Here is a 27644-nt window from a genome sequence, read left to right on the forward strand (position 1 = left end):
TCCTGTATTAGCCGCTAAGTGAGTGACTCTTTCTTCAGAGGTTTTGCTTTGCCGACGTGCTGGCCACGCTTGTGTATACTCGGAGGTGGAACCCTTAGTCTGACTCCACCTCTCACTTACCGGGCCAGACCTCCACGTGTAGACGTTTAAATATAAGATTAGATGGTCAGGGTATGCTCGAGCGTGTACAGTCAGGCCAGTATAATGCTTTCATACCATGGGACTTTTTAAGAGAATAGTGGCATAAACTAAAATTAGATTGTAAGATGTGGGGAAGTAGAAAGTAAACTTAGAGAGAGACAGCAAGAGAGAAGGAGAGCAAGAGACAATATCAATATCTTTATTTTTTAATAACGCCTTTACAAAGCAAACCATATTACAATGCAAGTAATTAAACAAAGCCTGAAAGCACAGGAAGAAGTAATTACATAGGCAGTACAAAAAGGTACGCAGGTTCAAAGGAACTGGACGAAAACAGACAGAGGTAATGCTTGGATGACAAACATCAATGGAAGTTTTGCGTTTCTAGCTAATTTATATTGACAAAAGACATGAATTACCATTAGAAAACACACTAATAAACCCAATAAAATAAAAAAATGAAAGGTCCTTCACAACATATTACCTCCCCAGGTGTTGTGAAAAGGGTGACATATAAGCCATAGCCCACTGTCCATCCACGAAGGGCTAAAAGCAGTCCACCTAACTGGCAAAGAGTGGGTTGTGCGATGATTGCAGGCTGTCTGGTAATGTCTGGTCAGATTCTTTAAATATGCAGTGATGGCTGGGTGTGCTCTCTGCATACTTAAAAGAGTTTTTTAGTTAACTCAAATCTAAAACAGCAGACTGTACCTTGTGCATCCTAAGATGTGTTTTAGGTTTCATGGTCATATGCATCAAACGTCAAAGAAACATTGAAAGAGTATAAGAATAAAGGAGAAGGAGTAAACTGTGAAGCTGCAGCACACAATATTAGCAATTTATTGAACCTCAGCTACAGACAGCTGTGTGTAAAGCATTCAATTTCTTCATATTACCAGTGAAGCCGCTGAAATTGGAATGACTTTATTTTATGTAAGTGTTCATTTTTGTCCTTGTATTTGCCACACAGTAGATACGTATTGAGTGTTCACAGCCAAATCAAGCAGCAATGGGCTTCAGCTAAAAAGAGAATTTGAGTTTCAGCTGGCTTTAGCAGCATTGGTTAAAAATGTTTCTGTAATAATTTCATCCAATATTTAATTTAGTGTCCCTAGCAGTAAAAATAAAAAGCAGTATTATGTATTTGAAACACATGTGAATACAATGTTTTTCACCTTTACTTGGAGTTCAAGAATTAAACAAGTAGAAGCGTCCGGCTCTGGAGAGAGTTTTCAAAAGTTTCCATTTTCCAGGTTAAAAGCGGCACTATAGTGTGGACAAAAAGTGAAAAGGGTTACTTATGTCCGCTACATTTTCAGTTATAAATTCAGACATAAGTCTCCCTTTTTCCACACTATAATGGCGTTTTCAACCTGGAAAATGGAAACTTTTGAAAACTCCCTCCTTCTGAAAGTACCAGTTTGGCACTGCAATGTGGATGGGTGAAAGCGTAGACTTTTGAAAATGTAATCTCTGATCGTACTCCAATTTGTTCATGCTTATTAGGTGGCTTGTCGCAAGAAGGCTATTTGTGCCAATATAATTTGTGAAATTTATTTCACAAAGCCATGCAATCCAGCTGAGAGACAGTGTGCCAGAGAGATGGACAAATGAGAGCTGTAAGTCAGGTTAGGGAGATAGGCAGAAAACATGTGAAGGACACACAGGCAGGTTATTTTAAAAAGTGCTGATGTCTGCTTGACCAATATGGTTAATAAAACCAGAGTCTGTGATAAATGATGAGAACAAGTTAAGGTAGTAATAACCAGCCAGTTCTATTTCTGACATGAATTCTACGAATATGAAATTATGAGAGTGTTTATAATGACAAGGATCCAGCGCAACGTCAGAAGCGTCTCACTATGCCTTCAACATTCCTCGCTGCTGGATGGGACATCTGTGTGTCAGCATTCTCCCACTTGGCTGTGATGTCCCTTTGCTTTTCTCCAGCCTCAATATGTATGTATACAGGATTATGCATTATATTCTGGGAATGAATGATATCTTTTAAAGCAAGTTAAATACATGTATCTCTTTTTCTGTACCATATTTCTCTTTTAATTCTTTTTCCGCCATTGGTACAAAAGGGATGGTATTGGTTCTAGTCCATTCTGCATCAAGAAATGCATCTCGGGGGATTAAGAGCGCCCTCTGATGGATACAGTGGCCCCTCCCCTGATTGGGTCCTGCTTATTACCACAAGAAATACTGAAAACACTAGCATGGCATCGCAGTGTGGGCTTCTGAAAACTGGTTTGTGCTTATTATGGTTTCTTCCATGACTGGATCTCATTCCTTAATCAGTCACCCTTCATGGAAGAAAACCATATTCCAACATAGAGGACACCGAGGAGTTTGTAGCGCTTGTAGTGTTGTTTACCAGTAAGCTTTCATGTTGCGCTTTGTACAGTTTGAATGCTGTTTACATGCACAAAACGCAAATAATTTACTGGTCACTACAGTTTTGCCATAAATCCCGTGGCCAGCAGTGTTATCATCATTTCAAAGATTTTTCTGGTGATGTGTGCATGGCCAGTGCAGGAAAACAGCTATGTCATATGTGTTTTTTCGTCATTTTAATGTGGACAGATACTTACATAAACAATGTGAAAGTACTAGCGTGGATGGAGTTTGTTTTGTTTAAAAACTCTGTAGTGCGAATATAATTGTGAGAATAGAGAAGAGAAAACGCTGAAGGAAACCACGGAATGAAAAAGAGCAGAAGGGGAAAAAGGAGAAAAGCAGACTTTACTCTCATTCCACACGCCACTTACAATATGTGCGGAGGTGAGGAGGTAAATGTTGAAAATTCAATTATTTACAGCACATAAGTATGGCGAACATCATAATCGTTATGATCACGATTTATTTTTAATTTTTCATTACTTAACTTCACGCCTTTTCTGTTCATTTTCCCTTCCTTGGGGGTTTTGAATTATTCAGAAATTAAATCTAGCATTAGTTTTCACTTGAGGTGTATTTCACATTATTCAAATAATTTGGCAATGTTTCTGATGCCATCTTTGTTTTTCCACTCCACGTGACTTCAGTTATGCGATGGAATAAAAGGTCAGCAGTGACCATCCTGAGCATCTCTATCTGAGACTGAGGAGAAATCCCTAAAAAACTTTGCATGTGTTTTAGTCCTTGTATTTATGCATTTAATTTTGGGCTTGGTGAAAGATCTGACTGACTTTTGGCTTACGATCTTGTAACTTTTGACCACTGTATGTTTCTTTTCTTGGTCCATTTCATTCAGTCTTTATAATTACATTGTCAGATCTGCTTTGTCCAGTTATGTGGTGAGTATCAGCCAATGAGAAAAGCAGACAATGAGGAATGTTTTATAAGTCAGCAGTTACAATAATACATAGTGTCTACCTTACATCATGACCTTGATTGAAAACATGTCAGATGTACTGTTTAGCTTCATTGGCACATATTCGGAAAAGATCCAAAACTGTTTTACAGTTGTTTGATAAACTTCTTCTTTGTCTTTACAGAACAACACATATTGAAATCTTAAACTAGAAATCCATCCACGCTGATCATCATGCTGTGAACTAAACAGCGCTTAAATTGTTACACTGCCATGATATTCTTGTATATAGTATTACAGTGTTACAATAAATTGGTTTAGGTAGCTTCAATGTGTAAATATTACAAAATGAAGATCCATTGTACTAAACTGATCTTTTTATGTGTTAATTTACTGACATGGTGTTTATGAGGTACATCTTGCCTGAAGAAGGGGCCTGAGTTGCCTCAAAAACTTGCATATTGTAATCTTTTTAGTGTATCATTTTGGTTGACTTGTCACTACAATCATAATGGCTAACACGGTACAACACCCTAGGACTACAGAGGTACACTCAGTAAGCGAGTTCTCAGAGTGGCCACCATGTAGCATCAGCCCATGTGTGTTACGTACGATGGCATAACAGCTCTATCTACAGTGTCAAGTGTCTTTTGGCCGACCCTCTTGTTAAATCAGTGTCGTAAGGACCACAGCTGTTACAGCAGGTGACCAAACTGATCAAACATTTCAGAAATTGTCTAATAATTGCATTGTAATTCTATCAACAGTCTCATGATATTCACATGCAATTTGCTGCACCTTCCCGTCCTCATCACTACTGGCCGACTCCTTAGGTCATCATTTGAAAGAGTTTCATTTACCTCTGTGAACTGGCAGTGCCAGACAAACATAACACTACAGTTAGCTGCTCGGTCACCAGGCACTTGCTGTAACACCTCTGAGATTTCAGTTGCCTGGACAAAAAGAACAATCAGAAAGCATACTGCACTTCCCTTTGTGCTTTTGTCTCTGACCAGAAAAGAATCAGCGGTATCTATTGTTTAAGGCCTGCAGGTCTGTACGATATACTTGGGGTGTACAGAGAGTAGTCAGAGAGAATCTCAGGATACAGGAGCTTTGAATAAAAAGACTGGCTGAGCTATTTGAAGAGCAGGAGACTTGTGCCCATTTAACCCTGAGCAACTCCATGGTACATTAGCAGGTACATCTCCAGGAAGCTCTGCTATATTACGCCATGAAGACTGCATTAGGACCTGCTAAAAAGAGGGTGAACTAGACTAGCAAAAATGGTTCATGGTTTTGTGACTCTGCATTTTGTAGCTGTGGATCAATTCCAAGGGCTGTCAGGGTACTACAGCATGATCAGGGCTTTTATTTTTATAAATGTGTATAAACGGGTGGCTACTGCCAGAGGTATTTAGACTCTTCTATAGGGTGTAAGTCTTAATTTCCTGGGCATGGATTAGAAAAGACCCATATTGAGAGAATGGAAGTCTAAGGCAGATGTACTGCTCAGCAAGCTATTTACAATGCCTGGCTTTATTAGGATGGCTGCTTTTAAAACCCTCCTAAATTGTTAATACAAAGTCTCTGCTTTTTTTTTTTTTTTTTTTACTACTTTTGCACTTTTTTAGGTCTCAGGTTTTGGACAGGACCAGAGGCATTCAGCTATAAAATATTCCAGGTAGACACATTTAAAATATATGACAAGACATTAATCAGTTCTTGGTGGTGGTGGCTTAACGTTAGCATCGCTGAGCTTAAGATAAAAGGCATGTAATGTAAAACATGTGCGACTCTTCCTATTCCATCTTTTAAATAAAAATAAATACAATCTTTATTAAAACATTATTAAGATGAGGTTAATTGTCAGTCCACAACACCATAATCAAGATTTTTCTTATTTTTTCAATTTCAATTTAGTTTCTATTTAAAAATAGAATGTTTCTGATCCCATAAACACGTAAAGAAAAGCGGTTAATCTGAATTTCATAATATTTAGCAAATCACTGGTCGCTGGGAAGTAACTTAATATTAACTTCCAAATGTTAGAATACGTTTCATTAGTAGAGTTTACCAAATATGAAGAATATGAAAAATGTTGACACACATTGTAATAAAAAAATAAAAGAACGATCTTTGAATTTATGGAATGTCGTAAAAGACTTTAACTCTCACATTTTCTGTAAAATTTTACCAATCATAACCGCTTTTAATGCGTCACTTTTCCATGTTAGCCTCTAGGTTGCCATGTTTTAGACACATTTTTGTACCTTACAGTCTTTGAAAGTAAGGTCGCAACAGATTTTTGAAAAAGTGAGGCTGCCGTCTTCATTCATGTAAATAAAACTTGCTTGATGAAAAGCCTGCGATACTTATTCACAGGCCAATTTACTGTCAAAGCTGGAAAGGGCAATGGCAAAGGCCTGAAGGGCACACATTGGGTAATTGTAGTCCATTGTGAAAACGTCTTCTGCCACTCGACCAAACTGCATTACTATATAATCAGCTGAAAAATAAAACAAAGATGTTTATTAGTAATTCATTCAATTCATTTGTGACGTGTCGCTAAGAAGAACAGCCAACAATAAAAACAGTGGCTTCAAATACAAGCTAAGTTGAGAGACTTATCATAATTTGAATATTCTGGAAGTCCTTTGTGTTAGGCGACAAATGTTTTCAGTGGGCAGACTTGACCATCTCGAAGCTGTTTCGAACTGGTTATTTCAGACATACAGTATTATTGAACAACACAGCAGCTGGTCTGTAGCACTTATAATACTGGGAGATGCAGGGAGATTATGATCATCTAAAGAATTCTGCTGAGTTGTTCATATCAAATGAATTCTGTCCATTCTGTCATGACTCGACACAGAACAGGAATTTGCCATGGGCAATGCACCTTTAGAATATAAGAGCATTAGAAGAAATTTACCAAGTACAGCCTATTCAGCCCAACAAAGCTCGACGATACTATCCACCTAATTTTTCCAAAATAGGTTGAGTTTTTAAGATCCCTAAAGCCCTACTGCCACACTATTTGCTGATTTATAGATCTACAGATTTCTATTTGAAAAAAAACTTTCTAAAGCTGGTATAAAATTTACCCTTAACAAGTTTCCAACTGTGTCTCATTGTTTCTTCTTTAATTTTAAATTAATTTAAAAGTAATAGCCTGGATCCATTGTATTAACTCTTTCATAATTTTAAATACTTCAATCATGTCAACTCTTAATCTGCGCTTGCTTAAACTGAAAAGGCTCAGCTTTTTTTCATCTTACCTCAAAACACATTCCCTGTAGCCCTGGAATCAGTCCAGTTGCTCTTCTCTGGACATTTGCTAGCATTGTTATGTCCTTTTTGTAGACTGGATACCAAAATTGCACATAGTACTCTAGATGATGCCTCACCTGTGCGTTATAAAGCTTGAGCATCACCTCCTTTGACTAATACTCTACATAGTATCATGTTAACAAACCTAACATTCTTACTGGCTTCTTTCCCTGTCTGGATGTTGATAATGACGAGTCCAGTATGATTCCCATTGTTTATAATTCCTACATGTAAGAACTTACATTTACCTACATTAAATTTGAAATGCAGTATATTTTTGAGGTTTAAAAAAAAAAAAAAACTGGAAACCAAGATGGCATCTGACTTAAACAGCGAAATTACCAGAATAGATCTAGAATACACCAGGCCTCCAAATGTGGCACTCTATAGGAAAAGACTGGTTTTGCAATCACAATTTAACCTCTAGACTACTAAAGAAATGGAACAGCTTATCTTCGCAACATCTCTTAAATTGCAACATTATTATTATGAACATGGAGAAAAGGCCAATAAGATCTTAGCCCAACAAATCCACAAGCAGGAAGTCCGTAATGCAATAATAGCAATTAACATCACAGACGGAGATAAAATTATTGACCGTAAAAATATAACTGACACATTTATAAGTCCTTATATTCTGCTCAGTTTAAAAAGAACATAAGGCACCATCTAATGAGTTTCTTGATTCATTAGAGATACCACAACTAGATAACTCTTAGTGCTGCAGAACTGGATTATTAGATGCTATAAACTCACTTCAAAGTGGGAAAGCAGCCGGCCCTGAAGGCTACCCAGTGGAATTTTATAAAAAAATTCTCAAATCATTTTTTCCACTATTATTAACAACATTTATAGAATATAAAGACAAAAAAATTCTACCTCAAACTTTTCGCCAAGCCTTAATTACCATCTTTCCTAAGAAGGAAAAGGACCAGCTACAATGTGCATCATACAGACCAATCTCTCTTCTGAATAACAATGTTAATATACTCTCCAAAATTCTAACAAGAAGGACTGAGAAAGTGCTTCCTTCTGTAATATCACAAGACCAAACAGGATTTATTAAAGGCAGACACTTAACCTCTATCCTTCAACATTCGTTTAATATAATATATTCACTCATTTTATCTAACACCCCAGAGAGCTTATCATATTTAGACGCAGAAAAAGCATTTGATATAGTTGAATATGACTATTCTCCACATTGCACAAATTTGGGTTTGGCCTGAACATATGTGCATGGATCAGATTACTTTATACTAGTCCAGAAGCCTCAGTTTGTATTAACAACATCATTTTAGATCATTTCAAACCAAAATGTGGTACTCAACCCTTATCAACCTTTGCTCTTTGCAATTGCCACTGAACAGTTGGCTATATTCTTTCGAAACGCATCAGAGATAAAGGGGATTTTCAGAGAAGGATGTGAACAAAAAATATTACTATATGCAGATGTTATGGTACTGTATATAATAGGCCCACAAAATTCTGTGTCAGCAGTTCTAAAAGAATTAGCTGATTTTCAATAGAGATCTGGACTTAAAATCAGTTTGAATTAAAGCATGCATTTCTAGTGAATTCTCTAGCACGTAATATCTGGACACCTTCCCATTTATCATAGCAGATCAGTTTAAATACCTAGGGGTAAATATTACAAGTATAAAGATCTTTTTCAACAAAAATTTGCTGTCTGCTTGGAAAAAATTGAACAAGATGTGACTAGATGGTCTACCTTCTGTTAGAAGGGAGAATCAACATTATTATCTTTATTATGCATCCTTCCCAAGCTGCTCTTCCTATTTCAAAGCATTCACGTATACATTAACAAATATTTTTTTAAGAAATTAGACTCAATCATAATTTCATTTATTTAGAATTCAAAACATTCATGCATCCTAAGGGTGACTCTACAACAACATAAAGCAGAGAGGGGCATGGCACTACCCAACTTTAAGTTTTATTACTGGGCGGCAAATATACAAGATCTAAAGGCCTGGGCATTGACACAAATTTAAGCCTGGTCTGCAATAGAAATAAAATCTTGCAGCACTTCTTTATATTCCCTGCCCTGTGCCATACTTAAAACAAACTATCGTCATTACACTGAAAATCCAATTACCCTTCATTCTCTCAGAATGTGGAACCAATGTATGAAGTACTTTGAGAAAAAAAAAAACATTTATCCATTGCACCTCTACATAACACCCACCTTTTTCCACCCTCTCAAACATATACACTATTCAATGTCTGGAAAATGTCCGGGATTAAAACACTTAGAGACTTGTAGATAGACAATGTCTTTTCAACCTACGAACAATTACACTTCAAACATAACTTCAAATCAATATAATTCCTCCACAACTTCCAAGCTACAAACTTTGCTGAACAGAACTTGCCCAATTTACCTCACCTTCCACCTTGTTCTATTCCAGAAGAATTATTGATCAGTCTTGAAGACTCAGATTTATAAAAATATTTGAAAATCCCTTCCTTTCAAAGACCCCAGAGTACATTGGGGAAAGGGTCTGTCACTCAATATTTTAGAAAAGGAGTGGAAGGCAGCCATGCACGGAATACACTCAAACTCTATATGTGCAACTCATTCAGTCATTCAACTTAAAATCTTTAATCAAGTGCATTTATCTCATTTAAAATTGTCCAAAATGATTCCAGGGCAAGATTCAACCTGTGAACGCTGCAATCTAGCCTCAGCCTCACTAGGCCACATGTTCTAGGTTTGCATCAAATTAACATTTTGGACAAAAATCTTTGCATGCCTATCAGACAGCCTTGGTGTCACAATCCCTCCTAATCCATTAACAGCTGTATTTCGTGGACTCCCAGACAGTTTTAAAGTGCAGAGGGACAAACAAACAGTAATTTCCTTTACTAAACTACTAGTACGTAGACATCTTGCTCAAATGAAAGAATCCCACCCCACCACTTTTAAATCAGTGGGTAACTGATGTTCTATACTATTTGAAATAAGAAAAAATCTAATTCTCACTTAGAGCATCTGTTCAAAACTTTTTAAAAATATGGCAGGATCTAATCAATAACTTTTAGAATAAGCTTCCGTTTTGGGGAAAAGGATACCCTTCTTTTCTTGCTCCTTTTATACCGTAGTTGCAGTTGCTGGTTCCTCTCTTTCTCTTGGGTTGGGGTCAAATTTTGCTTTGATTTGTTACATTTATCTTGAATGTATGGAATGTTATCTGTTTCTAATTAAAATCAATAAAAAAATTCAGTAAATCTGCACAAACGTATATTCTGTCCAAATTCCTCTGTAATAATTCATCTGTTTCTACACTATCTACCATTCCACTCAGCTTGGTATCATCTGCAAACTTAACCAGCTTGTTATTTAAATTCCTGTCCAGATCATTTATATAGAGGTATGGCACTGCTGCATGTTTTCAGATAATGCTCAAATTTTTATACAAAATACATAACATTACAAAATGATTGGTGTTAACATATGAATTAAATGTATTTGCAATGAAAGAGGGTGGCACGGTGGCGCAGTGGTAGTGCTGCTGCCTCGCAGTAAGGAGACCTGGGTTCGCGTCCCGGGTCCTCCCTGCGTGGAGTTTGCATGTTCTCCCCGTCTCTATGTGGGTTTCCTCCAGGTGCTCTGGTTTCCTCCCACAGTCCAAAGACATGCAGGTTAGGTGCATTGGCGATCCTAAATTGTCCTTGGTGTGTGCCCTGTGGTGGGCTGGCACCCTGCCTGGGGTTTGTTTCCTACCTTGCGCCCTATGTTGGCTGGGATTAGCTCTAGCAGAACCCTGTGACCCTGTGTTAGGATATAGCGGGTTGGATAATGGATGGATGCAATGAAAGAATACATAAACCGTACGGGGAAAAAAGCCAAATCTAACATTATTCACACAGAACCCTAAAAAGGGTATTGTAAAATTGTGTGAAATACAGGTAAGAATAAATTTGGCTTATTTCCCTAGGTTCATTGTGTTATTCCAATGCAAATAAATGAAATACATAAGTTAACGCTGTGGTGGGTTGGCACCCTGCCCGGGATTGGTTCCTGCCTTGTGCCCTGTGTTGGCTGGGATTGGCTCCAGCAGACCCCATGACCCTGTGTTCGGATTCAGCGGGTTGGAAAATGGATGGATGGATGGACATAAGTTAATGTCATTCATTTTGTAATGTCATACATTTTGATGAAGATTTTAACATCATCTAATTCTGATAAGTTCTTTGCACCATAATGCAGGAAACAAAAAGGTATGGTGACAGGACCCTTATCAAAATCACATTAACTGCAGGTGATGCCTATTCATCATATTGAGTCGACTGAGAGGCTCCACATCTTTGGAGTGTGATGATAAACAGGAATTCCATGAGAACAAACAAGGTAAACTTCATGACGACAGTGACCAACCTGGGATTTGCTCCTAGTTTACTGCACTATCCACTGTGCTGCTATAACTCATAGGACCTAAAAGCTGGAATTCTAAAATGCACCGGTAATCAGAAGCTGTATTTTCCCACACTGTTCTGCTTATTTATATTTATTTCTCACACATCAAAATTTTGCACTTACTGAGTAAACATTATTTATTTATTATCTGTAAATGACAATAAGTTACCCCAACACATGTTAGAAAATGAAATAAAATGACCAAAAAATGCAAAAAAAAAAAAAAAAAGCTACAGAATGATGTGTAGGCACAGAGAGCTATGCATCCACTTTTAAAATGTTACGAGTGTGCCAATTCAGAAGCGTCTAGCACATTTAGAACTCACGGTCATTATCATGGATGATCTGGAAATTTTTGACAGATGCCTGAGTCACTCTTCCATGGAAATTGAGAACGTAGGACTGGGTATCATCATTCCAAACTGGAGTTTTGTTGTGAAGCTCAATGATACTCTCTGTGTTTTTGTTCTGCCATCTTGCAATCAGTGATTCATGTTCCTTTATAGAAAACAATCGTTCACCACTGAATGAATGCAAAACACACAAAAACCTAAACATATATGTTTTTAAAGCATTTAGAGAGATGTTTTTAAGTAAGAATTTCATACAATACTTACATTTCTTGGTCTAATTGAAACTCTTTCATGATCCATGTTCATGCCTGGTATAATAACACTCATTTTACGAGGTCCCTTGAATCCTAAAACATTTGTCTCCTGTAATAAAGATGACCATAGTTAACAATAATTTTTTTTTTCCGGGATTCTTAGCACAGCTGCCTCACAGCACCAGTAGGCTGGGTTCAAATCCTGGCCTGGTCACTGCCGGTGTAGTGTTTGAAATTCCTCCCTGTGTCAGTGTGTGTTTTGCTCAGACTGTTCTAGATTCATCTCACAGTTGTAAGATGTGTGAGTTAGGTTAACTGTCATCCTGAAGTTGGCTTAGTGTGGGTGAGTGTGGCGACACGAAAACAGAGAACAGAAACAAAAAGAAGCAAGTGCCCTGACTGTCTAATTCTGCATGTGGATACTTTGTAGGTACAAATTCCTTGTAAAAAGTTGTACAGACTAATACAAAGGGGATCAAGTGTGGCGGCTGGAAACTCAATGATGATCAACATTTATTTAGGGGAAAATATTTGGTAGATTCATCAAAAAGAGTAAGTTATTTAGCACAGGGGTCGCCAACTCCACCACTGGAGGACCACTGTGGCTACTGGTTTTCATTCTAACTCTTTTCTTTATGAGTGACCTGCTTTTGCTGCTAATTAACTTCTTTTGAACTCATTTTGTTTGACTTGCTCTTTATGGCTCAGACCCCTTAATTGTTTCTTTTTCATTAATTAGCAGCCATAAAATAATGAGATACAAAATGAGCCAGGATGATCAGGATGCCTCCTGGACGCCTCCCTGGTGAGGTGTTCCGGGCACGTCTAACAGGGAGGAGGCCCCAGGGAAGACCCAGGACACGCTGGAGGGACTATGTCTCTCGGCTGGCCTGGGAACGCACTCAGGATTCTCCCGGAAGAGCTAGAAGAAGTGGCCGGGGAGAGGGAAGTCTGGGCATCTCTGCTCAAGCTGCTGCCCCTGCGACCCGACCTCGGATAAGCGGAAGAGGATGGATGAATGGATGGATGGACAACTTGAGCCAAAACAACTGGTGTCCATAATACAATATCTGAAAATAAAGAACAATGAAGGTCTCAGGAATGCTGATCTGCTCAGGTCCCCAAATCATTTTAAAAGAGCTCTTAGAAAAGAGAAAATCAACAATTTCAGAAATGTCTGCTAATGCACCACGAGAGCAGCAACAAGCCACGGAATTAAAGAACGGGTTTAATTAACGACAAGAATTGGCACTTCATTAGGCAACTGCTTGGAGTGAAACTGGTTGGAGTTTGAGGCCCTGACCTAGTTGGTCTTCAGTTGGATCACTCACTTCACATTGTATTTCTGTTTGGGTCCCATTTAAGGAAAGAAATGAAGCAATTCAGAGGAACAATGAAGAAATTCAAGGGAACAAATCTTAAAAAAGCAATTCAATTAAAATGAATTCACAAGAAGTCAATTAGCAGCACAAACAGGGCACTCATTAAAAAAAGGGTTAGAATGAAAACCTGCAGCCACAGTGGTCCTTCAGGACCGGAGTTGGCGACCCCTGATCTAACATGTACATACAATAGAATGCAGAACAGCATGAAAACAACTTTTCAAAAACAAAAAACGCATATTTACAGTATGCATCTCTTTCCTGAAGCTACTTTTCCATTTCTCAGTCACAGAGTGGCAAAGTCTGTCTTTACAGCTTTTTCACAATTCAAAAAGTAAACGTGCATAGGCAGAACCACAAATCAAAGTCATGCTGCTTTAGAAACTGTCTAAGGCTATATCTATATTGCTTTCTTTTCATTTAGAAAGATATTTTTAAATTAAAACAATCTTCTCCCACACTAACATTTTCACGTTATTTATGAAAGTCTTTTCATTCAATATAAAATGCATATGACATAATCATCTGCCTACAGTGGGCATGCGCAAAACTTTGTAGTCTTAAATTGAGCATACACTGTGATTTTGACATAATTTTTAGCTTGATTTGTAGTTGTCGACTGATTTTCTGAGTTGACTGGAATTTCAGCTTCATCACCATCATCTCATGTGTAGTATGAGAGTGGTTGTGATTCCCAATTGTCTCCCAAGATTGGATTGTTGCACAATCTGAAGAAAATCTGTCATGTCGGAAATTTCATTTGGCTGTCTGGTTGTGTAAACTGTCTCATGAGCTGATTTTTCCAATTTTGCGACCACAGTTGAGTGTGTCTTGTGTGGTATGAGCACCCACATCATGGAATGTCATTCGGACTGAATGTGCTTGTGCAGATTGAGCACATATACAACCAGTGACGCTATCATGCAATGTGTGTTATCATTTGACTACAATTTCTAAAAATCACACAAAACACAATTAGCTTGCATACAGGTAAGAAACACAAGAGCTATCGAAAACAACTCTTCTGTGCCTGCTGTATGGGAATATGTTTGTTGTCCGTGAAATATGACAGATCAGGCAACGGGATGTTATAATAAGCAGGATTGAATCAGGGAAGAGTTACATAATAAGCACAAACCAGTTTTCACACATCTTTGTTTTCACCTGTCCACACTGATATGCCACACTAGCGGTTGCAGACATCTCTAGTTATGGAGAGTGCTTTCAAAAGTATTTGCTTTTCGTCAGTGGTGGACAAAAGGCAAAAATGGAGACAAATGTCTGCGCTTTTAAATGAAAAATGTATTAGTGTGGATGAGGCATATGCCTGCGATTCTCAGTTCAGTCCTACTGGACCACAGTGGTTGAGCGGTTCCATCTGAACTACCTTCTTGTTTAGCTGATCTCCTATCTTAATTGTGTGAGCTGTTAATTCCCAGTTTCTATGTTTTGGCATCAAACCATAAATGATAAAACTGGGTTTGTTAGACTTTTAAAGAATTGTAGAAAGCATTTATGTACTGTATGCTACATGGGGATAATTTAGAGTTTTTTAAATGTCTTGGTTTGTAAGATTTTCACCATTATTTTCACTGCATTTTTCAAAGGTTTATGAGTATTTAAGCTGTTATTTACTAATGAACATCTTAGTGGATATGACAGTAAAATAGCTGCAGCCTTCCAGCATTCCCTCTTCTTCTTCTTTCGGCTGCTCCCGTTAGGGGTTGCCACAGCGGATCATCTTCTTCCATATCTTTCTGTCCTCTGCATCTTGCTCTGTTACACCCATCACCTGCATGTCCTTTCTCACCACATCCATAAACCTCCTCTTAGGCCTTCCACTTTTCCTCTTCCCTGGCAGCTCTATCCTTAGCATCCTTCTCCCAATATACCCAGCATCTCTTCTCTGCACATGTCCAAACCAACGCAATCTCGCCTCTCTGACTTTGTCTCCCAACCATCCAACTTGAGCTGATCATCTAAAGTACTCATTTCTGATCCTATCCATCCTCGTCACATCCAGTGCAAATCTTAGCACCTTTAACTCTGCCACCTCCAGCTCTGTCTCCTGTATTCTGGTCAGTGCCACAGTCTCCAACCCATATAACATAGCTGGTCTCACTACCATCCTGTAGACCTTCCCTTTCACTCTTGCTGATACCCGTCTGTCACAAATCACTCCTGACACTCTTCTCCACCCATTCCACCCTGCCTGCACTCTCTTTTTCACCTCTCGTCCACAATCCCCATTACTCTGTACTGTTGATCCCAAGTATTTAAACTCACCCACCTTCGCCAACTCTACTCCCTGCATCCTCACCATTCCACTGACCTCCCTCTCATTTACACACATGTATCCTGTCTTGCTGGTTGCTAATTGTTATTATTAGAATACAATTAAGTGAGCAAACTTCACAGAAAAAAGGTGAATTAATAGGAAAATAAGAGAAAAGAGTTATGCAGTTAAAGTTATCCTACTGTGCTTTTCTGAATGCAGAATAAGAATAAAAGATCAGCTAATTGAACAATGAGACAGCTAGAAGTTAAATGGCTCATTTATTTTAAAACTATCTGGAATAAAACCTGCAGTGTCAGAGACCCCCAGGACTGGTCTAAGCCCTATGGTTATGTAAGTGCACAAAATACACTTCTCTTATGTTTTACATTGTAAGATATAAAGCAGCAGTAAGCAGTGTAAGCTTTTCCTAAATTTACATTTTTATTCATTATTTTATAGATTAATGTAAACAATAACCTGAGCTGATATTTATTATGCAATTTGCTGTCTACTTGGATAATCTTGATACACAGTAGTGATACTTCTCATTAGCTTAGCAGCACTTTGGCAAGAGACAAAACTGCAATATTAAGAAATTACATTTTTCTACAATGACAGAAATATAAATATTTGTCAACTAATGGGTAGCATTAAGTATTTACGGATCCAGTAATATGTCAAAATGATGCAAAGATGAGCCATAAATATTTTAATCAGAACGTTTTGCCTGTGATGCTGTACATTCAAAGGAAATACAGAGTCTACTGCTGGTCTAAATACAGAATTGTGCCACAAAACCATTAAGAGTGAAGAAGGCTTTGGAGAAAGTGCTCTTTTTACAGCATTCTAACCACTTCTAGCATTCAAGTTAATCAGCATTTTTAGGCATTACATATTCAACAATTCATTTCAGGCCAAGTTGTTACCCCAAGTTGCTATAATGATCCCATTTCCAGGTGGAAATAATAAAAATAAACTAAACGTGTGCTTTATTTATTGAAATATATGACACAATAAGATTTAAGTATCCTTTCACTGCTCCTAAATAATTAGATTGAATTTCTTCAAAGAGCAGTTTTGATTTGAATGGTGATTGAAATCAGCTTGAAGTCTGTATCTTATATAATTCGTATCATCATTTCTATCCAAATCAGACTTTACAATGATAATTACTAAAAATGTAGTTCTCTGATGAGGAGTGTGGTGTCACAATATACTTACATAACAGATAGCTGCCAGCTCCTGGCGCAGATTGTTAGATTCTAAGCTGGATGTTGATTTGCCAGGATTCACACCATTATCATATACAGTAAATTTTGTCCCCATAAGATTTGATCTATAAATTAAAAAGAAATGCTGCAGGACATTTTGCAGTTTGAAACATCAAATATTGAACTTATTCATTCATTCATTTTCTAAACCCGCTATATTCTAAGCAGGATCACAGGGAGGCTGGAGATAATCCCACCAAGCATAGAACACAAGACAGGTACAGTCCTTGGACAGGGCACCAGTCAACTCCCACTGTTATAATTAACTGAAAACAACAGGATCAATAGGAGATAAACAAGGAACGCATTACTTTAGTTCATTTAAATGAACGTTTATTAAGAGTTTTTTGGAATTTCTAAATAATAGGATAGGAAAAGCATGGAAACAGGAACAAGTCATTTAGTTCAAAATAGCTCGTCGTTTCCTATTCAATTAGCACTTCCAAAATATTGTTGAAAGAAGATTTAAAAGCCATAAAAGAACTGATATTTAACATGCTGCCTGGTAAGTTTATTCTATGTATCCATTGTTTTCTGTGTGAAAATAACCAGTCTAAAAAAGACAAAGAATAAATTGGTTGTGCATTCAGGAAGCGTTTCCTCAAAAAAAAAACTTTAAAGGGGGCCACACATACTAAGAAAAAGAATGGAAAGGAAGAACGCAGCAGGAAGAAAGTCTTTAAAATGAGCTTAATAAGTATAACATGTCATAATTAATTATCTCTAAAAGCAGGTTACATTGTTTACAATTGCAGGGAAAAAAACATATTTTGGGGCTTTTTCCTCCTCAGAAAACTTTTACTAAAAAGGGCCTGGTAAGTCATATGTAAAATTAAATTTATAACAGGAATTGGACTTAAATAGCCTGGACTTAGTTATAACTTTTGTAATATTAAAAGTGATGTTTTGCTTATTTTTACGATGCTTCAGTGGTAATGCTGCTGCCTTTTAGCAAGGAGACCTGGGTTCACGTCCCGGGTCGTCTCTGCTTGGAGTCTGCATGTTCTCTCCAGTCTTTATGGGTTTCCTCCCAATGCCCAAAGACATGCATTTTTGGTAAATTAGTCTTACTAAATTAGCCCTATAGTGTGTGCTTGTGTGTGTGGGTGTTTGCCCTGTGATAGACGGCCACCTTGTCCACGATTTGTTCCTACCTTGCACCCTATGCTGACTCTGATAGGCTCCTGCCCCTAAACTGCCTTGGTCTGGATTAAGCAGGTTAGAAAATGACACAGCATTTTTACAGTTATTAGTAAATGCATTGTGATACATTTTGCATTTATACATATCACATTTGTCCATATCTGTACATAGGAAAATATAAAAAAACTTCTGTTTTACTGACCTGAGCTTCCCAATGAAACTCTCTCCTCCCCGAGACAAATCTGTGGGGTCTATAGAGATGAGGTAATTGGACGTCTTACTCTTCTTCCTTTTTCTCCCTGCTAGTAAAAACACCTGGAAAATTGAGTTTTACAATTAGCACCACTCTGACTAATGAAGGTTTGACATTTTTAGCTTTATCACACTTTATACTGAAGTGTGCTAATATTAATGCTCATAAAAATACTTTAAAATGTAATCATTTTTTTCAGATCTCATTAGATTATATTCTAGCTCTTTTCTCTCTTGTCCCATTTATAGTGACTATAAATACTGTTCACTTTCTTGGCCTTTTTTACAATTTGTCATATTGTAAGATATAATCTAACTACTTAAATTTGAATGTTTTTGCCATTTATTGACAATATAAAACTGCAATGCCAAATAAAAAAAAAAAACTCTTATAATTATAATTTATAAATGTATTAGTAGGAGTTAAGATTAAAGAAATTAAAGGAGTTTGCTGATATGTTGCTCACGTTTCATTGTTGAGGTTTTAAGTATTTTAGATGAACTCTTTTAAGTGCAGATGTGTGTTATTTTCACTGCTAAACTCAGAACCATTGTATAGCCTGAAAATGTTGATAATATGTCCTGCTGTGGTTTGATGATATTGTGCTCTAACACAGTAGTCCATAAAGAGGTTAACCAGAGGCTGAAGTTTTATGGAGAAAAATTCTGCAAATAGCCAGGTGAGAAATGCCAGAGTCTATGAGTAATGATCTTCTAAAAGGAGTTATTAGACACATGAGAAAGAATCATTTTAAGACCACTAGGTTCTGCTAGGATTTGTGAGTTTTGTTTTTATTTATTTTTTTACTTTAATTTTTGTTTTATGCTTACTTTTTCGGCATTTATGCATCACACAACTGTGAATATTCAGAAATGCCGCTGGTGCATCATGGTGTCCATCTTTGCTCCTCACTGCTTCGTGTTCACAGGCTGGTGGAATCTTTTTCATGACCACAGGGGTCAAGCCACGCTGGCAGTATGCAGTATCCCATGGAGGATAAAACTCACCTTTATTCTTTATTTAGTGGCAAATTTGGTTTGAAAATCGAACAGTAGGTTGACAATCGGTTCTTTATGGCTCTTGGTTTGCCCTTTTTGTTTCGGTCACGCTGTATTCTACTGTCTGTCTGGCTTCTGACTTCTTGCTCGTTCCTTTTGACTATTCTCTGGAAAAATGTTCTCAATCTCCTGGCAATTCTTAAACTCACAAAAATCCTGTGAGACGTTGTCCTCTATCAGGTACAAGCAACATGGTTAATGTATACTTTTACATTAATTGCCATTTGGTCCATTTAATTCACTGCTCTGTAAAGGCTAAATGGTAGTCTAATTAATTGGCAAAATGTTGTCTTTACACCGCTGTTAACAGTTTCTTGTTACCCATCTTTTTATTAAAGAAAAAGTATCACAATTTCAGAAAACCAACAGCTTTTGCGCTTTTTAATTTTAATCTACAATTTAGGAATTAAACAGCTGTTTACAGTTCAGGGAAATGTTTCTGAATGGAGTTTGTTAAATAGGTGACAAAACCGGTTCTTTTGGATATTTCTCAATGGACAATTCTCAATGCATTCAGAAACATCTCTAGGCTAACCGATGTATATAGTGCCTGTAAGACATCCTGGGTCTCCCTCCGTGAGCTGTGTCTAGTATACCTCCAATGACAGGCATTCAAATAGGATCCCTACAATATCACAAAAAGTACCTTTGACTTGCGGCAAACATCCTTGTCTTTGGTACAGAATAGCTCCAACATGTTTTGTTAAATGTGTCAGCCTGTGCAGCAATAGTGGGGTTTCATAGTATGGCAAAGCCATTAGAGATCAGTTGACAAGCATCAAGCCCAGCTCTCCAGCGTCATTTGATTTGTGTCTATTTGTTCTGAAAATTGCAACGGTCATGTCAGGATTAATAAACCATTTTTGTAGCATCAGCTGCATCAGCAGGAATAATTGATAATATTGCATTAGGCCTAACAATGTGAAAGTGGGCTCCACCGTAGTCTTTTTAAAGTTAAAGTTCACGATTAGTTCAAACGAATTAGACTGGAGCTAATTATTTAGAAGTGTGAAAAACAAGGATGATGCTGATTGTTTCATACTAAAACTAGGAAAGGTGTGTGTTTATTTATAAAACCTTAATAGGCATCTGAACTGGAAATCCAAATGGTATTAAAGAGGTGTTAATGTTGCTAACTGTAAAACATTTTGAAAATAGAGTCTGACACGTGTGCTTCAGGGCTCTGGAACTGATTATAATATTATTCTGACATGCAAGGTGTCAGTGTCAGTAATGCCTTCTGTTCTTCTCAGATATGAAGACAACTGACTGGAGGACTGACACCACTTCTGCATGCTGCACTCTTCTGTATCACTCAGTATACAGTATTCCGAAACGCTGGAGGTTGTGGTTCATTGTCAAACCAGCATCTGTGATTGACAGACTAGCAGGCAGGAACATCTGACTTTAGTCACAACACGCTTTTGTATTTTCTCTTTTGTTATAATAGATAATGTCAATAATAGTTACAGTAAGTTCAGATTAATAGATGGGATATACTAAGAATAAATATGTGCATTTAGGAATAAGAGTTATTTTCAAAAGCATCTTTCTTCTCTTTTGTTGTTTTTTGGAAGCTCAACTATTTCGTCACCTTTTTTCCATCTTCTCTTTCTAAATGGAGGTAGTAAGTGGGATACATTCCACGGTCCATCCCTTTCTTGTCTCGAGTGATTCTGCACTTAATGGTGACTCCCTGAAGTGCTGGTCTAAGAGCAAATTCTTCAAGATCATCCACATCTACCACTGGCTCACTTGCAGGTGGTGTGTTTGCAGATGCCACCTCCTAAATATCAGACAAGAAGACAGAAAAGACGTTAAGAGTCTGATCAAGTAAGATGATTTAGCTTGTCACAAAAAATATTTGTTCAGAATTGGTAAATTTATGGGGGGGTGACTGTATTACATTGTGTTACTATCTCTACATGTTGTTTCTACTCCTGTTGTAGGTCATATGATCTATTCTGAAATTGTGTAAGATGGTGGTGTGCACATCTTGTTTTCCTATATCCTAGTCTTGGACTGAATGTTAACAAGCCATGAAGGACTTTTAAGGCTGCAAATCTCTTTTGTGTCCAGACTTCAAATTTACTTCATGTTTTGGTGCCTTGATTTCTGATTTCTTTGTTTATGAATTCCTGTATATCCTTGCTAATGATTTTGCCTTTCCTTTTGGCACCAACCTCACCCCCAGTTTCTCCATTACTTCCCAATAATATTTTTCTTTTAAAAAATCATAGTGTATTTGGGCGGTACTATCACCATGAAAGGCATTGATCTGAACCAGACATTACATGATATTAGTAAGTTACACATATCTTAAAGTAGTATGAGATTACTCCTATGCAAACAAGATAAAAAAGAGTTAAATGTAAAAGTAATGCAATACCCTTACAATATAAAAGCACAGGAAATTTGTATAAACATTAAGACAAATTGGATGTGGTCATTTTTTGATTATTATTGTCTTTCGTTTCATAAGTTTAGTATTTTTAGTAGTTTCTGTACTGAGGATAAAAACACTAAGGTGGTTTGGGCATGAGAAAGCAGGCAAATGACCGTATGAAGAGATACAACAACTTGGAAGAGATTAGGCCCAGTGGTAGGCCAAAGAAGATGTGGTTTGAGGTATTGTGGGATGTTGTGAAAAGTATGGGTCTCACCTCAAGGGATGCCAAGGACTGCAGAGAGTGGAAGGAAAAAATTTGGGTGTTGATTGGTTACAGTAGGCAAACCCTAAACTGGTAGTGATGATGATGATGATTTACATTTTTTACATCATTCCAATATAATAAATTCACAGCGTACAGTTACACATTGGATATTCTTTCCAATATTCATTTTAAAATTATCTTTCCAGATCATTCTGGTAGAAATGCAAGTAGTGTAAAATACATCAAATTATCAGTGTGCTAAGCACTAAGAAGTGATCACACTACCTAATTTGCTCTATGTTTCAGAGACTTGAATGATTCCTCAATTCAACATCAATAAACCTGTAGTTTTCCAAATACGTCAAATTCTGGATGTCACACTCAGTGACCACATTCGAAATGACACCGATCCGAATTCAATGAGAGCAGCAGCCCACATTTGAAGCAGAAACTCAAAGATGCAGACTGTAATGGTTCAGACACATATGCAGGATGGCTGACAGCAGGCTTCCACACAGTCTGCTATGGTGGCCACGACCATCACAGTGGAAGGTACAGAAGGCAGCACCGAAAAAGACCTGGATCAAGCAGACCTCAAAAATCGCCGAATCAACATCAGTTGAACCTAAGAAAATTGCACTTGACTGATAGGAATGGAAACGTATTATGAAAGAAAACTGGGACCCACTGGCACCCACAACAGCATGCCAGATCCAAGGTCACCCTTGTCCAGCTGTTCGCTAGGGACCAAAGAAGAAGAAGATTGTTTTAGGAAATTTCCTGGTTGAAACCAGAAAATGCAACTAGTAAATTAATAACAATAAAACAAAAACAAAGAAAAGAAAATAGATGGCCTGAGGATTTATAGCAATTAAGAATAGGCACTATTACAAAGGGTATATATCTAATCACATCATCTCAAAACACTTATCCTGGTTCTTACATATATAAATCCAGATAATGCTTCTGGTTGGTCTGCCATTCGGCAAACATCCGCCACGGTGCCCTCTTCAGTTGCGAGAAGCAGATCATGGAATGTTGCATAGTTTACTGTCAAATAATGCAAAGAGTACGCGACACGTGTTTTGCCCTCATGAGAGGGGAGCAGTATAGTGTGTACGTATGATGAGCCCAAATGAGGGTGAAACACGTGTCGCGTACTCTTTGCATTATGTGACAGTAAACTATGCAATATATATATATATATATATATATATATATATATATAGTCACACACGTGCGCATGGGAGGAAGCTAAAGGGTGTAAATGAGAGTAATTCCACGCCAGACCAGGGGGTGGTGGATTGCACTGACCTTTTTTCTCATGTTCCTGCAGACTGTTCAAAGGAGATTCCACCTGGCCCTAATGATATCACTTCCAGTTCTGGACCCTTGGATGATGTCACTTCCGGTGAAGAACCCATGACTGAAGAGACTTCCTGTTCCAGCCCTTTTGATGACATCATGTCCAGGTCTATAGAAGAGGACCTTTCCGCTTCTGCCCTCGATGACTTCACTTCCTGTTCTGGCCTTTAAACCCCCATATTTGACTAACCTAATCAGTTCTATTTTGGATTCCGTTCTGAGCACATCAGTGCAAGCAATTTACCCATTTGCAGCCAGGGAATATTATAAGGGTGGCTGCCCCAAACCTTTTTATGACTCTTGTATCTTCTTTTTGTGACAATATTGTAAAGAATTTTGGCACGCTTTAGTCACCTACAAAGATGGGACCAGAAGAAGCATGGCACCTCAAAATGATTGAATCTGAAAAGCAAGCTTTATGGGAACACGTTAGAGAGAGGAAGTGCTATTCAAGTGGATATTGAGGAACGGAGTTAAACGGCAAGAGATATTAAATATTTTTTAAATTTATTCTATGAACTCTTTTCAGGGTAATCAGTATTGAATATAAAGGCAGTAATTCCTTTTTAAAATACCAAATACATACAGTATGGGACTTATTTTGTTTAGGGTATTTCTACCAGAAAGGTAACAGGTGAAATGGTTTCCGATTCTGGGTCCTCTCACATCTCCAAGACAGAGAGCACCTGTTAGTTTGACTGGCAACCACAAACTGGCCAGCATGTGTGCATAAGTGTGCTTTCTATGCTGCCAGGATAGGCTCCATTCTCTTCCAACACTATAATGGGATCAATTAGATCAGAACATAGAGGAATAAGAAGTACTGGAACTGTTGTTTATTTCTCTGTGTCAGACAGCTGGAGAGCCCATTTTTTCATTACAGTCCATTATTTAATTAGAAACCAATTTAGCTGCCTCCTCTTCTTTCTGGAATCTTATCACTGGTTTGAATCTTTATGAACTTGAGAAAAATACACATTGCAGTTACAGATTTTAGAGCACAGGAATAAATTCAGTCTCTAAATGTGATTCTTCTTTAGTTTTTGTTCATGATCTCCAATTTCTCATTTTCCACTTTTCCTCTTAATCAATTGACACGATGCACATAAAACAGACCCTTACCTGATGTCTTTCCCTACAATTTCTGTGGCAAAATCACCTCATTTCTGTCCCTCATGTAATATCAGCCCATTCCCAAAGTAAACAAGGTCTCCTCTTTGAGCCATAATGGATAACATAATGAGGTAAGTGGGTCTGCCTACCAGTTTCATTTGTGACTTGAATTTCAATGAACACAACTGTGCTGAAGCGCCTTCTAATTTGTATCTCCATTTACTGACGTGTTTCCATTTTTTCTTTTCAGCTATCTGTATAGTATAATATACATGTCGTTGATAAGAAATTGGTTAAAAGCTCAAATTTTGTTCCTGTTAGCATAGTGATATCATATACCTTGTTTGATTTTTTGCTTGTAGCAGAACCAGGTCGAGTATTACTGTTCAGCTGGGAAGAGCTAGAGCTATCTTCCTCTTCTTCATCCTCCTCCTCATCAAAGTTCATACTGCTGGAAATACCTTTTTCATTTAAAAAAAGAAACAGCACAAATTAGGTAAATGCAATCAGAGGTTGATGTCTAAAACGTTATGTTGTTTTCTGTAAAGCTATATAATCATGGGGAAAATGGTGGGGAAAATGTAATTTTGATCAGACATTAAGCATCATGTATTTTCTGGACATTCTGGAAGAAAATTGATGTTAATTTGACTATAGTGTTCCCAGTCATTACATTTGATAAGAAGAGTAAATTGCAAAACATCTTTGAATACATCTTTAAATTTAAGATGAGATGCATTATGCTCAGACTATATAATGTAATAGTGAGACAACATCTGGAGTATTGTGTGCACTTCAGGTCACCATACTACAAGAAAGGCGTAGCAGCATTTGAAGCTGTGCAGTGGAGAGCAACCAAAGCCATCCCAGGACTTAAGGACATGTGCCACACTGACAGACTCGGGGAATTAAACTGTTAAGTCTTGAGCAGAGGAGACTGCATGGGCACCTAATCCAAGTTTTCGAAATTCTCAAATGCATTGATAAAGTAGATCCAGGAGGAATTCATTCAAGTAAACGGTGAATTGTATACTGGAGGACACTGGTTGAAATTAAAGGGAAGTGCATTTATGACCATTTCTTTACTCAAGGAGTTTGGGGAATCTGGACCAAACTACCAAGACATGGAGTTGAAGCAGAAACCTTGATAACATTTAAGAAGAATCTGGATGAGATATTGGGACAGCTAAGCTATTAGCTAAACAAAAGCATTTGATGGACTGAATGATCTCCTCTCATTTGTCAAATTTCCTATGTTCATTGTGTTTTGGTGTTTGATCATGGAGAGGCTAAGTGACTTGCTCAGGGTCATAAAGTGAGGCAGAGGCTGGAACTAAATCTACAACCTTGTGGTTTAGATGCTTTAGCTACTACACCACAAAGTCTTCATAGAAGTTAATGAAAATCAAAGTAAATAAAATTATAATTTAATTTTGCAATTATGATAAAAGAAAAACATGTTATAGTAAAGGTTATCACCAACTGTGTTTAAAATGACAAACAATTACTCTGGTGGTATACATAGAAAAAAAGCATATGGTAAGCCCCATAGGCTATAAAGCCATCGCCAGCCAAATATAAAACAAATCATTGATGCTTTGTGTTATTTATTGAACAAAATTATTTTGATACCAGGAAAATACTTAATTTAACTAAGATTAGTACTGTTATGGAATACAGATACAGTAATCCCTCACTTATCATGGGAGATAGGTTCCAAGGCCGACCGCGATAACTGAATTTCCGCGAAATAGGGACAGCATATTTATTTAATTATTTAACGTGTATTTGGACGTTTTTAAACCCTCCCTGTATTGTTTACAACCCACCCTTTACTCTATTAATAACAGGGACAACTGCTAAGCAATATGAAATCGGTAGATATGTTTACACTTACTGTATAGCGAAGTACACGTAGCTATATATGACGTGATGATGGTGATGAATATGCTGCGCAGTAAAAATGATGACGATGAAGGTGATAATCCCCTGAATGCAGTAGCAGTAGCACGTTAATGCTGAATGAGTGAGATGAGACTTCCTGGTTAATGCAGCACTCCGTCGCTGAGCCAATCAGCAGCTCACAGGAACTTAACTGCGTGCTCTGATTGGGTAGTTTCTCAGCCATCCGCCAATAGCATCTCTTGTATGAAATCAACTGGGCAAACCAACTGAGGAAGCAAATACCAGAAGTAAAAAGACCCATTGTCCACAGAAACCCGCGAAGCAGTGAAAAATCCGCGTTATATATTTAGATATGCTTACATATAAAATCCGCGAAGTCGTGAATCCGCGAAAAGTGAACCGTGAACTAGCGAGGGATTACTGTAAATAAAAACACAAGTGTACTTTAAGGTTCATCACATTTCATATGTGTACACATATACAAGGGCATGTTATTGGCAATCATGGAAATGCCCAGTAACATCTAAACTGGTTACCTAAGGAGTTGGTGAATGACTGCTTTTTCTCCAGGGTCTACTACTCAGCAATTTTATTACAAGCTTCCTACAAAAAAAAATGACCCTCTGACACAGAGCAAAATGGCCATTGTAAACTTAATGCTTGTACCACCAGTACAGTAATCCCTCGCTATATCGCACTTCGACTTTCACGGCTTCACTCCATCGCGGATTTTATATGTAAGCATATTTAAATATATATCGCAGATTTTTTGCTGGTTCACGGATTTCTGCGGACAATGGTTCTTTTAATTTCTGGTACATGCTTCCTCAGTTGGTTTGCCCAGTTGATTTCATACAAGGCACGCTACTGGCAGATGGCTGAGAAGCTACCCAACCAGAGCACGTATTACCTATTAAATAAAACTCCTCAAATATATTGTGAGCACGGGGGCTGTTCGCATCCCTAGAGGACACAGCCGCTCCTCAAAAAACACTGAAAGATTACCTCACATTGCTCTCTTCCTTGCTGGGCTTAAATGTGGCTGCTTTGTCAAGCGATATGCTTCCTGCATGGTGCTATGCATACTTAAAAGCTCAAACGGCACGTATTGATTTTTAATTGTTTGTTTTTCTCTGTCTCTCTCTCTCTCTCTGACATTCTCTGCTCCTGACGGAGGGGGTGTGAGCAGGGGGGCTGTTCGCACCACTAGACGATACGGACGCTCCTCTAAAAAAATGTTGAAAGGCTACCTTTACATTGCTCCCTTCCTAGCAGCTGCGTTGTCCGGCGGTGCTTCGCATACTTAAAAGCCCAAACAGCCCTATTGATTTCTGATTGTTTGCTTTTTGCTCTCTCTCTCTCTGACATTCTCTGCTCCTGA

At 37.8% G+C, this 27644-nt stretch overlaps 1 protein-coding gene across 4 annotated transcripts in view; it reads right to left on the bottom strand.

Annotated features, from left to right (window-relative positions):
• Positions 1-314: 314 nt before the first annotated feature.
• The window catches only part of tub (TUB bipartite transcription factor), a 210536-nt gene continuing 183206 nt past the window's right edge, over positions 315-27644 (bottom strand). For all 4 annotated transcript variants that reach the window (XM_051923713.1, XM_028793780.2, XM_028793779.2 and 1 more), the window contains 7 exons: positions 24698-24819; positions 20821-21012; positions 18118-18230; positions 16723-16837; positions 11852-11950; positions 11561-11732; positions 315-5969 (listed from right to left, as the gene is read on the bottom strand). In XM_051923713.1, coding sequence (XP_051779673.1) covers positions 5836-5969; positions 11561-11732; positions 11852-11950; positions 16723-16837; positions 18118-18230; positions 20821-21012; positions 24698-24819 — 947 coding nt within the window. In that variant the 3' untranslated portion in view covers positions 315-5835. The remainder of the gene's footprint in view (positions 5970-11560; positions 11733-11851; positions 11951-16722; positions 16838-18117; positions 18231-20820; positions 21013-24697; positions 24820-27644) is intronic.

This window comes from Erpetoichthys calabaricus, chromosome 2, assembly GCF_900747795.2.
Source record: "Erpetoichthys calabaricus chromosome 2, fErpCal1.3, whole genome shotgun sequence".
In the NCBI taxonomy this organism is placed as follows: Eukaryota; Metazoa; Chordata; class Cladistia; order Polypteriformes; family Polypteridae; genus Erpetoichthys; species Erpetoichthys calabaricus.